The sequence below is a fragment of the Aspergillus glaucus genome (genome assembly GCF_001890805.1).
Source record: "Aspergillus glaucus CBS 516.65 unplaced genomic scaffold ASPGLscaffold_3, whole genome shotgun sequence".
In the NCBI taxonomy this organism is placed as follows: Eukaryota; Fungi; Ascomycota; class Eurotiomycetes; order Eurotiales; family Aspergillaceae; genus Aspergillus; species Aspergillus glaucus.
This window is the reverse complement of record NW_019170455.1, coordinates 184,129-197,716: the sequence shown is the minus strand read 5'-3', so window position 1 is coordinate 197,716 and position 13,588 is coordinate 184,129. Positions and strand designations below refer to the sequence as shown.

At 50.2% G+C, this 13,588-nt stretch overlaps 5 protein-coding genes across 5 annotated transcripts; 4 read left to right on the top strand and 1 right to left on the bottom strand.

The window, feature by feature from the left end:
* The first annotated feature begins 30 nt into the window (after positions 1 to 30).
* Positions 31 to 1,364, top strand: rpl17 (60S ribosomal protein uL22). Its single transcript, XM_022550597.1, has 5 exons — positions 31 to 179; positions 429 to 642; positions 861 to 892; positions 933 to 1,040; positions 1,095 to 1,364. Exons 1-5 carry the CDS (start codon positions 177 to 179, stop codon positions 1,242 to 1,244), a joined length of 507 nt encoding a protein of 168 aa, XP_022404284.1. The 5' UTR covers positions 31 to 176; the 3' UTR covers positions 1,245 to 1,364.
* A 710-nt stretch (positions 1,365 to 2,074) lies between these two features.
* ASPGLDRAFT_118973 (VHS and GAT domain-containing protein) lies at positions 2,075 to 3,648 on the top strand (the record flags this gene model as incomplete). The annotated part of the gene is made up of 5 exons (XM_022540007.1): positions 2,075 to 2,105; positions 2,176 to 2,246; positions 2,320 to 2,352; positions 2,429 to 2,816; positions 2,885 to 3,648. 5 exons carry the CDS (start codon positions 2,075 to 2,077, stop codon positions 3,646 to 3,648), a joined length of 1,287 nt encoding a protein of 428 aa, XP_022404283.1.
* A 1,205-nt stretch (positions 3,649 to 4,853) lies between these two features.
* Positions 4,854 to 5,669, top strand: ASPGLDRAFT_118036 (lytic polysaccharide monooxygenase; the record flags this gene model as incomplete). The annotated part of the gene is made up of 1 exon (XM_022539921.1): positions 4,854 to 5,669. The coding sequence occupies one exon, from the start codon at positions 4,854 to 4,856 to the stop codon at positions 5,667 to 5,669; it is 816 nt and encodes a 271-aa protein (XP_022404282.1).
* A 341-nt stretch (positions 5,670 to 6,010) lies between these two features.
* Positions 6,011 to 7,349, top strand: ASPGLDRAFT_42624 (uncharacterized protein). The gene has a single exon (XM_022545639.1). It carries the CDS (start codon positions 6,250 to 6,252, stop codon positions 6,964 to 6,966), a length of 717 nt encoding a protein of 238 aa, XP_022404281.1. The 5' UTR covers positions 6,011 to 6,249; the 3' UTR covers positions 6,967 to 7,349.
* Positions 7,350 to 7,765: 416 nt separating this feature from the next.
* ASPGLDRAFT_54949 (pleiotropic drug resistance family ABC transporter) lies at positions 7,766 to 12,951 on the bottom strand. Its single transcript, XM_022548109.1, has 4 exons — positions 12,205 to 12,951; positions 12,064 to 12,146; positions 10,969 to 12,008; positions 7,766 to 10,913 (listed from the first exon to the last, which is right to left on the bottom strand). Exons 1-4 carry the CDS (start codon positions 12,753 to 12,755, stop codon positions 8,145 to 8,147), a joined length of 4,443 nt encoding a protein of 1,480 aa, XP_022404280.1. The 5' UTR covers positions 12,756 to 12,951; the 3' UTR covers positions 7,766 to 8,144.
* Between the last annotated feature and the right edge of the window lie 637 nt (positions 12,952 to 13,588).

Here is a 13,588-nt window from a genome sequence, read left to right as displayed (position 1 = left end):
GGCGGTGAGCCACACTCGGCCTAGCGTTAGGGCTCGCTTAGGGCGGGCGGCGCCAAGCGCACCACACGCAGAGTCTCGCGATCCCCGTTCCAGAGGCCTTGTCGAAAACGAAGAAAAAGCGACAACTTCTCACGACATCGAGGACCATCCCTTTACCCCTCGGCAACCGCTTCAAGATGGTGAGTCTTGCTGTCGTCGATTTCGCTATCCAGAATGCGATTTTTGCATGTCCCCAAGCCTTAGCCCAACCCCAACTCCAAAGACTTGTCGATTTCGAGAAAATCCCCATTTCCGCGCATCGAAAAAAAAAAAAAAAAAAAAAAAATCATACCCCTCACAAGAAATGAATTCGAACATTGCCGTCATGTCAATTTCGTCCAGTCGAGTCTGTGCATGTTGCTGATGTTGGGGTTTTCTTTGTCTTTCAGGTCCGTTACGCCGCTCAGGAGATTCCGGCCGCGAAGAGCGCCCGCGCCCGGGGCTCTTACCTCCGTGTCAGCTTCAAGAACACCCGTGAGACCGCCCAGGCCGTCAAGGGCATGAAGCTTGAGCGCGCCCTCAAGTTCCTCGACAACGTCCAGAACAAGGCCGAGGTCGTCCCCATGCGCAGATACGCTGGCGGCACTGGTCGTGCTGCTCAGGGTGAGTGATGCGATTGTTTTTTTGTTGGTTTCAGGAAAGGATACGATGAATTGGAAGTACGGCATGGCTGGAAAGAGTTGGAAAAAGAAGTTGAAGGGAAGATCGAGATTGAATATGGATAAAACGACGAGCCGTGCGATTGGATATGAATGCTTGGGAAATTGTTGGACATGCGGTTACAGGACAGCACGCTGATGAAGTTGTCTATAGGCAAGCAGTGGGGTGTCAGCCGCGCCCGCTGGCCCGTCAAGTCCGCTCAGTTCCTCTCCGACCTCATCAAGAACGCCGAGGCCAACGCTGACACCAAGGGTCTCGACACCGGTGCCCTTGTCGTCAAGCACATCCAGGTCAACCAGGCCCCCAAGGGACGGAGACGCACCTACCGTGCCCACGGTCGTGTATGTATCAACATTTTCTGGTTTTTGCGGGGGAAAAGCTGACATGGCATTTAGATCAACCCCTACATGACCAACCCTTGCCACATCGAGCTCATCCTTACCGAGGGTGAGGAAGTCGTCCAGAAGGCCCCCGCTGCCAAGGAGACTCACCTCTCTTCCCGCCAGCGTGGTACTCAGATCCGCCGTGCTCTCATCGAGGCATAAGCGGTCTGTGAGGTGTCGGGGGTAATAGGTAGTTGGGAAAGAAATGCATAGGGAAAATTAAAAAGCCCGGAGTTTTCTTTTATGTTGTTGTACGGAACAAATACCTGGTCACGGAAGGCTACAAGAAAAATGCAATGAAATGGAAAAAATTCGAAACAACGGGCAGATGATACAGATGGGCTTTTTTGAGGTCCTTCCCAGCATTGATCTTTCCCGAGGATATTTTCCCTTTTTCTACTATGAATCTTTCCACGTCGAGGGATTGGCCCCGGACAGTTACTGGCCTTTCTTTTCCGGGTACCACTGTTTCCAACGCATGCTTCGGGATAATACGAGCGTTATTTCATGAATGGGATACGGTTTCTTTTTGTTCAGCATATTCCTTATATGGAAGATCTATGCGTAGACTAGTCGATCTCTGACCCCATCCAGAATGACGTCTGTAGAATATATCCATTAGGCTTATCAGAAAGGCCAAGAGTGGCTGTGCATCAAGTGTAAGCCATGTACATATCTCGGTCGAACATAAGGCAGTTTTCCTACTATCACCGGACAACCACCACCACAGCGGCACAGGCATCTCCATTTGGGGGCCACGAAGGAACACCATAATGACTGGTGTGTTTAGAACTGCTTGCGTGTCGTGGTTGTCGTGGTCTTCGCCACTGGCAGGTGTCCATTTTCTGCCTAGCATAGAGTTAAAGTACTAAAACTAAACTAAACGCCCGCCGCATTTCCCTTTGTCTCAGCTTTACTTTTGGAGAAAAACAAAACACTTCTCCTTTTTCCTTCCCAGGGTCGAGCTGCAGGTTTGCTTGTCGTCAGCAACGATGAAGCGCGTTTTTACTTCTCTAACCCGGCGTACTAGTAAGTTGCATTCTATATCCCCTCAGTCTAAAATCTCCGGTTACTCAATGCAAGGGTTCCCCAGGTTCCGCCTCGAGGAGCTCCTCCACGACGTATGCCGACGATTCACCCGAAGCTGTCATCCTCCGGGAAGTGGTATGACAAACTACAATAAGCATTATGGGATGCTATAGGGCATTGACTGATCGTATGCGATATTGTCATCCAGGCTGCATTCTGCGACTCCGGAAATAGCGGCGCTGTACGTTCAATCCCCGCCATCTTCTATCATTCCATCTACCACTGCTCATTGACTAACCCCTATTCCAATTCAACAGCAAGGTACAGACTATGTCCATCTCCCCGCCATCGTCGAAAGCGCCGAATCAAGTCCCAATGCCGCCAAAGAGGCCGCCCATCGCATTCGCAAGACCCTCTCCGACCCTGCCAAGACCCCCGGACACATGCAATACAATGCCATCATGTTGGTTCGGATCCTCATCGACAACCCGGGCCATACATTCGCGCGCAATCTGGATGCCAAGTTTACGTCGACGATGAAGGATCTCCTCCGGCAGGGGAGGGACATGAATGTACAGCAGTTCCTGCGCGAGACGCTGGAGTTCATGGAGACGCAGCGGTCGTGGGATGAGGATTTGGCAACGCTCGTGGCCATGTGGAAGAAGGAGAAGGAGCGGTACAACAAAGCGCGGACCTTTTTGGTTAGTGGCTCGATTATCTTTGGATATAGCCATGTTGTTAATTGTGATAGGGTACCGGACCTTCATCGCGAGGACAGTCGCAGTCGCAGTCGCAGTCGCAGCAGCGGGGCCAGAATTACTTTGGCGCATCTCGTCCCGCTCATGGGACGATTCTACCTCCGCCGGATGAGCTAGCTGCGCGTGTTGAAGAAGCCAGGAACTCGTCCAAACTGCTCCTCCAATTCGTCCAGTCGACGCCGCCGGCTGAGATTCTCGAGAATGAAATTATCGCGGAATTCTCTCATCGATGCCAATCTGCGTCCCGTGCCATCCAGGCATACATCAATTCAACCAACCCAGCGCCGGACGAGGACACGCTGTTGACGCTGATTGAGACGAATGATGAGATTTCCGTGGCATTGTCCAAGCACCAGCGTGCGGTTCTCAATGCCCGCAAAGCCTTGGGTAGTACGAGTAGCCAGTCGCCTGTCGAGTCTGGCGAAGTTGCGGCATCGGGTGCCAACACACGGCCAGTCCCGGCTCCTCCTCTTCCGCAAAGGAATGTGTCCGTTGCTCCGGAGTTATCTTCACCTGTGCCTGCGCCCGTTCCAGCTCCTGCATTTGCACCTGTCCCTGCCCCTGTCCCTACGCCCGCGCCAGCCCCTACTGCAAACACGAGTACTGGCGCCGGTCGGTTTGAGTATCGATCGGAAGACTTCCAGGTTCAAAACCCATTTGCAGACAACCATGGAATTTACGACACACCTTCGCACTATGAAGGAAATCAGCAGACCAATACGTACGGGGCAAACGGACCGAATGGGCAGTGGCATCAAAACACCGAACGAACTGTTTAACAAGAGCAGTAATATGGATATATCGGCGACATAATTTTTGAGATTTGACATTCTTGTTTATTCCCCTTTGTTCCGGCCTCAGCGATCACGATTGATGCTATTTACAGTTCCTATATTTGTTCATGTCCCTCCGTTGTCGTAGTTATACCCACTTGCAATCTACATATACAGCAGTCATCTCTTGGCATATTACTGTTTTGGTTCTCGTTTTGTCCTGATTAGCGTCTTGATCCTTGTTTGTATTGACTGTTCACCGCATGAAGGCACATGATTCGGACTCGGGATACCGGATGGCAGGGCCCGAATCAACCGGTTCTTCTGCAATAAACATCTATATTACTATCTCCGTAGCACGACTGCGAGATGTCCAAGGATCTTCTGGTGCCTCCCAAGTGGAGTACATGTTTGAGGCGAAGTGATGCTGATAGTGATGCCTGAGACTCGACCAGACCGACTGGATGGCAATGTCTCCTGGTAGCAGTTCTTTGACATTCCCTCCTCCGGCTTAATGAAGCTGAAACCCTGAATGCCAAGTATATAGATTGTTCTTTCGGGGGATGTTCTTGATTAACTATTTAGGGGTCGTTAATTTGCATGTTTCATGACAATTAACGTGAAACGATTCGCCCCGTCATAGGCGCTTTGGCACTTTACGACTTCGCTTACTCTCTATTAAGTGCTTTTCTGGTCCGTTCCGACCATTCTAGTGTTTACGGTTGAGGATTTACTGGTTTGGCGGTGCAGAATGAAATTAATGATAAGGTCAGGGTTGACAGAACGAACGGGCGTCTCCCCGATCCGTGGAGTCTGTCTTCTGTCTCACCAGGAGTATATCTCCATTTAGAGGCAAATCCGATATGATTGAGGATCCACGAAGGAGCCAGACCATCCCCGAGTCCAGGGTGTGTGTTTCATGATGAGATTGATTGATGGAGTTGCTTCGATCAACCCTAATCCGAGAGTATATAGAGGGAAGGGTATCGCTGCTCTGACAGGTTCCTTTCTTTCTCTAGTACACAGGCTTGTCCTTGTTAACGTTTTCATTCTCTTCTTGAAGCTTTCTTTTGGTTCTGGTCTGTGACTGTTCCGTCTTACTTTCTTCTCGTCTCTCATTCGAATCCTGGTATACTGGTATACCTGAGCCTTCCACTCTCGTTCAGTCTTTATCCAACCTTTTCTTTCACCATCTTCAAGAATCTGTCAAAATGAAGCAAGCCGGCTCCGTCCTCGCTCTTGCCAGCATTGTCTCCCTGGCCCACGGCCACGGTTTCATCAGCTCCCCTGAGCCCCGTATGCCCGGTTCCGCCATGTCATCCGCCTGTGGTCAACAAATTTACAACAACCAAAAGGCCGACAACTACGGTAACGTACAGGGTGAACTGCAGGTTGCCAACGGCCAGGACGACTACAGCGCCGAAAAGTGCGACATCTGGCTCTGCAAGGGCTACAAGTTCGCCGACAACAAGGACAACGTCCAATCCTACAGCGCCGGCCAAACCGTCAAGTTCGAGATCGACATTCGCGCCCCCCACACCGGTGTCGCCAACGTCTCCGTCGTCGACACCAACTCCAACACTGTGATCGGCAGCCCGCTCAAGTCCTGGGACAAGTACGCCTCCACCGAGACCGGTGTCACTGACGACGAAACCAACTTCAGCGTCACCATCCCTGAGAACTTGGGTAGCAAGTGCTCGACTGCCGGTGACTGTGTGCTCCAGTGGTACTGGTTCGCCGAGTCCATTGACCAGACCTACGAGTCTTGCGTCGACTTTACCGTCGGCGGCTCTGGCTCTGGCTCTAGCTCTGCTTCTAGCGCTGGCACTACCACCTCTGCTGCTGCCAACAACAACAAGGTCGCTTCTCTCCCTAGCACCATGGCGACCGTTGCTAAGCAGCAGGCCACCTCCTCGGCTGCCCCTGCTGCCAGCTCTGGGACTTCGATCCCCAAGGATGGTAGCTCCGAGGAGCAGCTCAACTGGATCTCCAACCTTGTGAGAAGCATTGTCAACTACGGTGCTTAGATAGCTAGAGATCTGTCTTCCGCTGTGACTTAGTTACCGTCAAGCAATATAACTAAGTTAATCTCATGTATATTAGTTTCGCTGTATTTCTTACAACGCACGGTGTTCCTATGAATATCGCGAATAATCGATTCTTATACTTGAAACCACATACTGGCATAGTACGGAGTAGCTAATCCATAGACCCGAATTACTATCCGAAAACGGCTATATTGGAACGCGTCCACGTGATATGCGCGTCAATGCGCGTCGCGCGCGTGTCCCCAGCCACAATTTCTCTTATCGTCATTTCCCTCTTTCCTCTTCCTTTTTCTCTCTCTTCTTTTCTTCATTCACAGACACTCTCCACTCTTCTTCTTCTAATACCACTTGTGCGTACTGCATTGCATCCACATTCCACATTCCACATTCCACATCCTGCATCTTACTGAACGTCCAATTAGCACTCGTCTTAGGCATTCAATTCCGACCGCTGCCCTGCCGCCTGCATACATACACATACCTCATTGTCATACCCCGCGCTGCGATAAGATCAATCGATCGATCAGTCAATCAATCTATTCTAAAGATTACAAGAAAAATGTCCATCCAACACATCACAAAAGACACCACCAAGCGCAGACGCTTCCAGCCTCCTATCACCTCATTCTTCTCTGCCCCAGCTCCTACCGCGAACGTTAACGATGATGACGATAACGGCGCTACACCCCGTGTCTCTCACTACCACTACTCTGCTGCTACCTGCTCGTCTACACCCGTCGTCCCTGCGAAGGTGCAGTCCTCGCTGCTGAGCGTTGGTATGCGCGTCCGGAAATCCGTTGCGGAGGGATACAAGACGCAGAAGGAATTGGAGAAGCAGTTGACCGCTGCAATCACCCCTACTGCAACTGCCAATGGTGCAAACCATGCGGAACTACCGCCCTTCTGCGGATACTCGAAGACTGAGGATCTGGCCGTGCAGGCGTTCTCGCGTCCTTCTGCGATGAATGAGCATGACCCCGTCACTGATGAAAATGACGCTTATTCGCTCCCGTCGAGTAGCCAGGGATCGTTTACCTCGTCGTTCAACGGACAAAAGCGGCCATATGACTCTGATGACATGGACGATAATGAGTTTGAGGATTCTTATGATGCCTCGCATCGGACTATTCTTGTGCCTTCGCTGGGACAGCAGAGACGGCGGTTTATTCCGTTGAAGAACCACAACCGGGTTTCTGGGCAGAGTATGGATGTTGACGACTTTGAGGAGGCGACTTTTCTGCGCCGCCGGGAGGATGTTGAGATGGATGGATATTAATCCAGTTCATTGCTGGTCGAATGCGCCAGCTTGTTTATTCCTTTCTGCTTTCGTCTTTTTCACGCCTCTTTATAACGCTTTAACTTCTGATTTCTATGGATGGGATATGTCGATATAATGATTCTCAGCGTTGTGTCACCGACTGGTTTCGGTGATGAGATTGGACTTATGTCTATCTTGTTTATTTGCTTCTGGTATATGCTTATTATGGAGGACATTTCTGGCGAGATTGTACAATACCCAAGGATATTGGTTTTGTTTTATTTGGGCTATCATTACTTTGTATTTATGGATCAGGAACTCAGGACTGCCATCTATCTATCGTGTTGCGTAGCCATCACCACTTAAGTATTAATAATACTGAGTACTATAATTATCTGATTGTAACTAACGCAGAGTAAGTTCAGAGGAAGGAGGTGAAAGAAAAAGAAAGAAAAAAATTACATGTGTTTCGTACTGCTTTCATACGATAACCTAAACACAGCGCCTTAGACCACTCGGCCATCTTGCCATTTGAGCTTCATCTTATCATGTCCATTACCGATTACAGCTTTTGCAATAGTTCTGAGGACACTTGTCTTTCTGGTGCTGACCAACGATACCGCATGCTCTTGGCTTGTAGAGAACCCTTGCTAATCTGATATGATTATCTGATAGAATATTTTGATTCGAGAAAGTTGTAGGAAGGAAAAGGATGCTTGACGTCAGTTTGTCTGTGTATGTACATGACAAGCATCAACCCGGACTCATTGTCCCAGAAGGATTGGGGATTGGGATTATCATCTATTGTTATTTGTCACTTAGATTCTCTTCCTCCTGTCTAGTTTACAGACAACACGCAACTTTTCCTACTCTCGTTGAAAGCCTACGTACAAAGTATAATGGTTGAGATGGAAGATGATTCAATTCCGCCAGATCCAACAAAAGAAAAGGGAGTAGGAGGCAAAAGCCATTCACACCCTAGGTATAATCTAACCTAGCCAAATATGTACACGCTATATTAATAGAAATCCGCCCAAAGAGATATAAGACAAATAAAATAAGGGGAAAACATTAACCATAAATCTCTTTTGTAAAAAAGAAAAACACCAAAAACACCAAAAACACCAAAAACACTATTATCCGTCATAACATATGATTCTTTTTTCTTTTTTTTTTTTTTTTCGAGATGGCTTAACTTAAGCAGTACCCTTCTTCCCCTTGGGCACACGCGCAAGCCAGTAGATAAACACCGCAGCAGCGATGTTGAATGCAATGTACACCCACATAAGCCCAAAGTTCCTCCACGCATCGCTGTAAGATGCATGGATCTGGGACAAAAAGCTATCCGTCTTGTCGATGCTACAAAATTTGCAGTTGCTCGTGGCATCTTTGACCTGCAGGTACCCGCCATAACCGTCGATGTAGTCCTGCATGTAGGACTGGCAGGTCATGTTCGCGGGTGGGTCGAAGCTTAGGAACTCAATTTTCTCGCAGATAGCGTCGCTGCCGGATACACCGGTGGACAACATTGCGGAGACGAGGTATGTGAATGGGGAGACGCGGTACATGAAGATCCAGAAGCCGGGAAGTTGTTCGGGAGGGGCGAGGACACCGCAGAAGATAAGGCAGAGGGAGAAGAGGAGGTTGGCGAGGTTGCTTCCTGTCTCTGGGAGTTCGATACCGGCGATGATCATGTGTGCGAAGGTGGAGGTGAAGAGGAGGAAGCTCCAGACGAGGAGGAACATGAGGGCGCCGCGTTCGTGGACGGCGTCGTTGGGCTCTGCGTTGCGGTACAGGCCGATGGGATAGTACCAGCAGACGAAGATGATGACGGCCATGAGGGTATTCCAGGGGATTTCGACGAGGATGTTGGCGGTCATGAAGGATTGCCAGGAGTAGGTTTTTGAGGGGCGCTCGCGGACTTCGTAGAGGGAGCGCTGGGTGCAGAAGTTGGGGAGGATTTGCTGGACTAGGTTGGTGAAGATGGTTAGGAGCATGAAAACACTGAACATTTGGTTCTGGAGACCCTGTTGGGTGTTCTCTGCTTGGAAGAACGAGAAACCGATGTACAAGGACGTGAGGATGGACAGGCATGCTTTGGAGTAGATGTACACCGGGCTGCGCCAGTATTGCGAAAAGACACGGACGAGACATTCCCAGAGCTGCACGCTGAAGGGAGCGGCGAATTCGTTGTAACTGGCGGGATCAGCATTGGGCGAGTCGACAGATTTCTGCGAGAGAGTCGATTTCAATTCAGCCAAGTGGTCGAGCACTCCCTGGTGTTCAGGGCTATCGCGCCAAACAGCCGGCCAGTCGATTTCGCTGTGAGATCCGGGGGCAGCACCAATGACTTCAAGCATCCATTCGGCAGGGTTCGCGCCAGGAGACAGCTTCGGGGCACCGTTTCGCTCAAAGTAGCTGGAAAGAGTAGAAGATTCTTTTCCGATGTCACCGAAGTAGACGGTCTTACCACCCTTGGCGAGGAACAGCAAACGGTCGAAACGCTGGAAGAGCATGGCCGACGGCTGGTGGATAGTACAGAGGATAGCTTGTCCGTGCTGAGTGAGCGTGTCAATGAGATCGAGAATGGACCAAGAAGTCTGACTGTCAAGACCAGAGGTAGGCTCGTCAAGGAACAGAAGAAGCTGGGGCTTAGCTGCCAGCTCAACACCGATGGTAAGACGCTTCCGCTGTTCGACGTTGAGACCTTCACCAGGAACACCAACAACGGCATCCGCATACGAATCCATTCCAAGGAGCTTGATCACCTCTTCAACATAGTCGAGCTTTTCCTGGTGACTGACATGGGCAGGCTGGCGGAGAACGGCACTGAAGCGCAAAGCTTCACGCACAGTCGTGGTGTGAAGGTGGAGATCTTGTTGCTGCACGTAACCAGTCTTCCGCTGGAAAGACTGGTCTCGGGGACGGCCGTCAACCAACATCTCACCAGTAACAACACCCATAGTCACACGAGTAGCGAGTACATCCAGAAGCGTCGTTTTACCGGCACCGGAAACGCCCATCAGCGCAGTGCAAGTACCCGGCTTAACCCAGCCATCAACGTGGTCGAGAATCCGGCGCGGTTCACTTTTGATCTTGATGTCGTAGCACACGTCCTGCCAGTGGAAGATCGCTTCTTGTCTCTGGATGCCTGCAGTGACTTTCTTTCCGCTAGACTCGTCCGTCTTTTCTCCGGAGATTACATGGGAGGTGTTTTCGATATCATCACCTTGGTGACGGGGAGCGTGTCCACGACGGAAGAGAAGCACTTCACCCTTAGACTTGGCTTCGGAAATGTACTCGGTGGCGATAAGGTAGGTTGCCATGAAGAAGATCATGAAACCGAACATGATACCCAAGTTCCTCCACTTGTGGGAAGCATAGTACTGGAAACTCTGGCCAAGGTAGTCGGTTCCTTGGACAATGTCCGAACCGGCAACAGCACCCACCGTGGAGCAGACCTTGTTCTCCAAAGGCATATCAGTGTATTGCATTTTAGTCGGGACCATGCCGGACGGAGGGCACGTGAATGGCCGGTCATTGAACTCGTTAACCATCAAGCTTTCGAAGCCATATGCGATTGGGTTGATGTAGTTCATCCAGCGAGACCAGCCAAGCATATTCCTTGTAGGGATCGTGAAACCGGTGTAGATAACCAAACCGAGAATGAGGATGGCAGCAGGCACCAGGGCTTGGGACAGGGTCCTGGAGGATGCGGCCATTGTACGGAAAAGCATTGACATGGTCAGGGTGGTAATGAACGAGAAGAGCAGGAAGATGAAGAAAGCACCGGGTTCACGACGCAGGTTGGTCATAAAGTACAATGTGATATTGAAAATGATCGCGTTGAGTATCTTGTAGGGCATGTCGCACAGCATCGAGGCCACGGCTTCGGCAAACGGATGGTACATGGCGTAGCGAGCTTGCTTTTCGACAATAGGACGTTGCGCATACAGAGTCAAGATCTGGCCATGTTAGTAACAAGTTTCTCGCGCCCATTAGTCGAAAAAGCCAACTCACCTCAAGAGCACTAGAGAAGGCGTTAAGCAAAACAGCAAAGAAAAGCAGTGCTCCACGAAAATAGAAACTGCCGGTGGTGGGTTGCAAGTCGTAGAAGACGCTTCCAATAATCAAGGCCATGATGAAGTTACCGATAAGCTGACTCAAAGTCAAGCTGGCATCACCTCTCAAACGCTGGAAACCCCGAATCATGCAGAGTCGGATCTGCTCCTTAACGGACACGGTGTAGGGAGACTTGATCCGCTGGCTCTTTGCCTGCATGGCTTTGCGGGCTTCAGTAAATTTGGCCACCGATTGGCCGCCCACCGGATACTCCTGCTCATATTCGTCGATCTCTCTCATCAACTTCGCATACGCCTCGCTGTTCTTCCAGCGCTCAGCGAACTCATCGGGCGTCTGGGGGACCCTGCCTTCATAGCCCTTCTTCACGATACGCTCAGACGGACTGGTCAGGGAAGTCAAGAAATCGGCGGTTGTCTGACGGTCAGGGCATTCAAAACCCATGTCGGTGAAAAATGACTTTGCCTCATCGGTGCGGCCAAAGTAGATTTGGCAACCCTCATAGAGGACTGTCACCTTGTCGAAGATATCGTAAGCGCTCTGGGAGGCCTGGTAGATGGCAACAGCGACAGTGGAGCCGGCATATTTGGTCATCAGGTTCAGGGTCTTGCAGAATTCGAGTGCGTTGGCACTATCCAATCCACGGGTACTGTTATCCCAGCATTGGATAGGGCTACCGCTGAGGGTTGCCTCAGCGATACTAACACGCTTCCGCTCACCACCACTGACACCACGAACAAAATCGTTTCCGACTTGAGTGTTGATGGTGTGCGAGAGTCCAAGCATAGCCATGACAACGTCTCGCATGTGTTCTGCATACTGATCCTTCGAGACGCCGGGCAAACGGTTCCGGGGGCATCGAGCCAACGCGGCGAACTTCAGAGTGTCGGCAACAGAAAGTTGGGGGAAATGGACATCGGTTTCGGCAGTGTAAATGGCTTCACCACGGAATTGGTTGCGCATTTGCTTTGCAGGGATACCTAATTTGAAGTCAGCCAATCAATTCAGTAATGAGTATGTGATGTGGCATCGTACCTTGGTAACTCAAGTGGGAGGATTCATCCATATAGATACCATTCATCTCACCAGCCATGGTTTTCAACAGAGTTGAGCAGCCACTAATACATTTGTTAGCATGGTTCCTCAAGCTTCACTCTAATAGGTAGTTCTGCATACCTTCCAGGCCGTCCCAAAACCACCAGCATCTCACCACTCTTGACGAGGCCATCAAAGTTGCGCAAGATCTGAATCTTCTGCTTTCCGGTACCAGTGACGAGACGGAAAAGATGACCGATCTGAAGAACCGAGTTGAACACATCCTTCTGATAATCCGTAGGACTACCATAACCGTGCACGCTCATGTTCTTAAACGAGATACCCGCCGCTCGCTGACGAAACCTTTCAGGATCCCGGGCAGTCAAAGCCAACAGGTTCTTCATCCAATCGCGCGCTTTGAAGTTGTCTCCATGGGGGTTCAACGTTGAGCCCTCCACAACATCAAGAAACGGGTTCTCCAGGCTTGCTGACGTCGAGTAGTGCGTCGACTGGCGTGTCAGCTGCTGTGCCAGTCGAGTCACCTCGCATTTGGCGTAATCTTCCTTGCTCATCTCGCGTTGTTGTTCCACCTTTGTATCGTCTGTGCTGAAGCTATGGCCATTTGTGTTGTCGAATCTTGGTGCATCTAGTACCGGAGTAGACACAGGGCTTGGCGATCCTGAGGATGACATGACGAGTAAAGAGAGGTAGAGGTCGGGGAGGAGGGAGGAGGGTCGAATGAGACGAGCGTCTCAGAGGTCGACGGGATTAGTATTAGGCGAGTTAGTAGTCGAGGCTCATGAAGGAAAAGATTATTAGGATTAGGTATTAACTGTAACGTAAGACAGCATTAACAAATTAGGCAAGCGTGAAGCCTGATAACAGCATATATGAAGAAAGATAGAAGCAGAGGCACTCGGAGAGAAATGAAAGCGAGAAGGATAATATACAAAACCTCATGCCCCACGCGTATTCTTGTACATTCAGGAGGACATCAGAATTTCCATGGCCATGAGCCAATCGGAGTGCGCAAAGACTAGGTTCCGGGACCCATCGCGTCCAACAATGGTCGGCGTTTCAAAGCATCGTTCCGGAAGATTTTAGCAAGTTCCTAATCGGGAACGCGGGAGGCTTTCAATCCGCTCCGGATACATACGTGCAAAGACCCGTGATAGCTCCAGTCTTTCTTTGTTGCTGTATAGCCCTACATAAGCGCTACATAGTACATACAGCATTTGCTATCAGAATACTACCAGCTACAGACCACTACGTATTCCGTACATAGTACTACTTGTACAGCTAACGTTTCGGAAGTATTATGCACATGCATAACGACATATGCACCAAAACCTCCGTAATCCTCCGTAATTACAATGCACTTATCTGGAAAAGCTAGATCGATACGAGCATGAATAAACGTCTTTCTTTGCACAGACCACCGGTAACCCAAACATCTTCGGGCATAGCTCCGGCGTGGCAACAGGTTAAACGAGATTCGTTTATCATAATAGGACTAGCGTAACCT

What these genes read in the sequence shown, in the direction of transcription:
- rpl17 (XM_022550597.1), top strand. An exon ending in CACTGGTCGTGCTGCTCAGG is followed by an intron (nt 643 to 860) that starts GTGAGTGATGCG and finishes ATAGGCAAGCAG; the next exon opens with TGGGGTGTCAGCCGCGCCCG. An exon ending in CGCGCCCGCTGGCCCGTCAA is followed by an intron (nt 893 to 932) that starts GTCCGCTCAGTT and finishes AAGAACGCCGAG; the next exon opens with GCCAACGCTGACACCAAGGG.
- ASPGLDRAFT_54949 (XM_022548109.1), bottom strand. Translation starts at nt 12,755, where the DNA reads ATGTCATCCTCAGGATCGCCAAGCCCTGTGTCTACTCCGGTACTAGAT. An exon ending in GTTTTGGGACGGCCTGGAAG is followed by an intron (nt 12,147 to 12,204) that starts GTATGCAGAACT and finishes CAAATGTATTAG; the next exon opens with TGGCTGCTCAACTCTGTTGA. An exon ending in CCTTCTCTAGTGCTCTTGAG is followed by an intron (nt 10,914 to 10,968) that starts GTGAGTTGGCTT and finishes TAACATGGCCAG; the next exon opens with ATCTTGACTCTGTATGCGCA.
- ASPGLDRAFT_42624 (XM_022545639.1), top strand. Translation starts at nt 6,250, where the DNA reads ATGTCCATCCAACACATCACAAAAGACACCACCAAGCGCAGACGCTTC.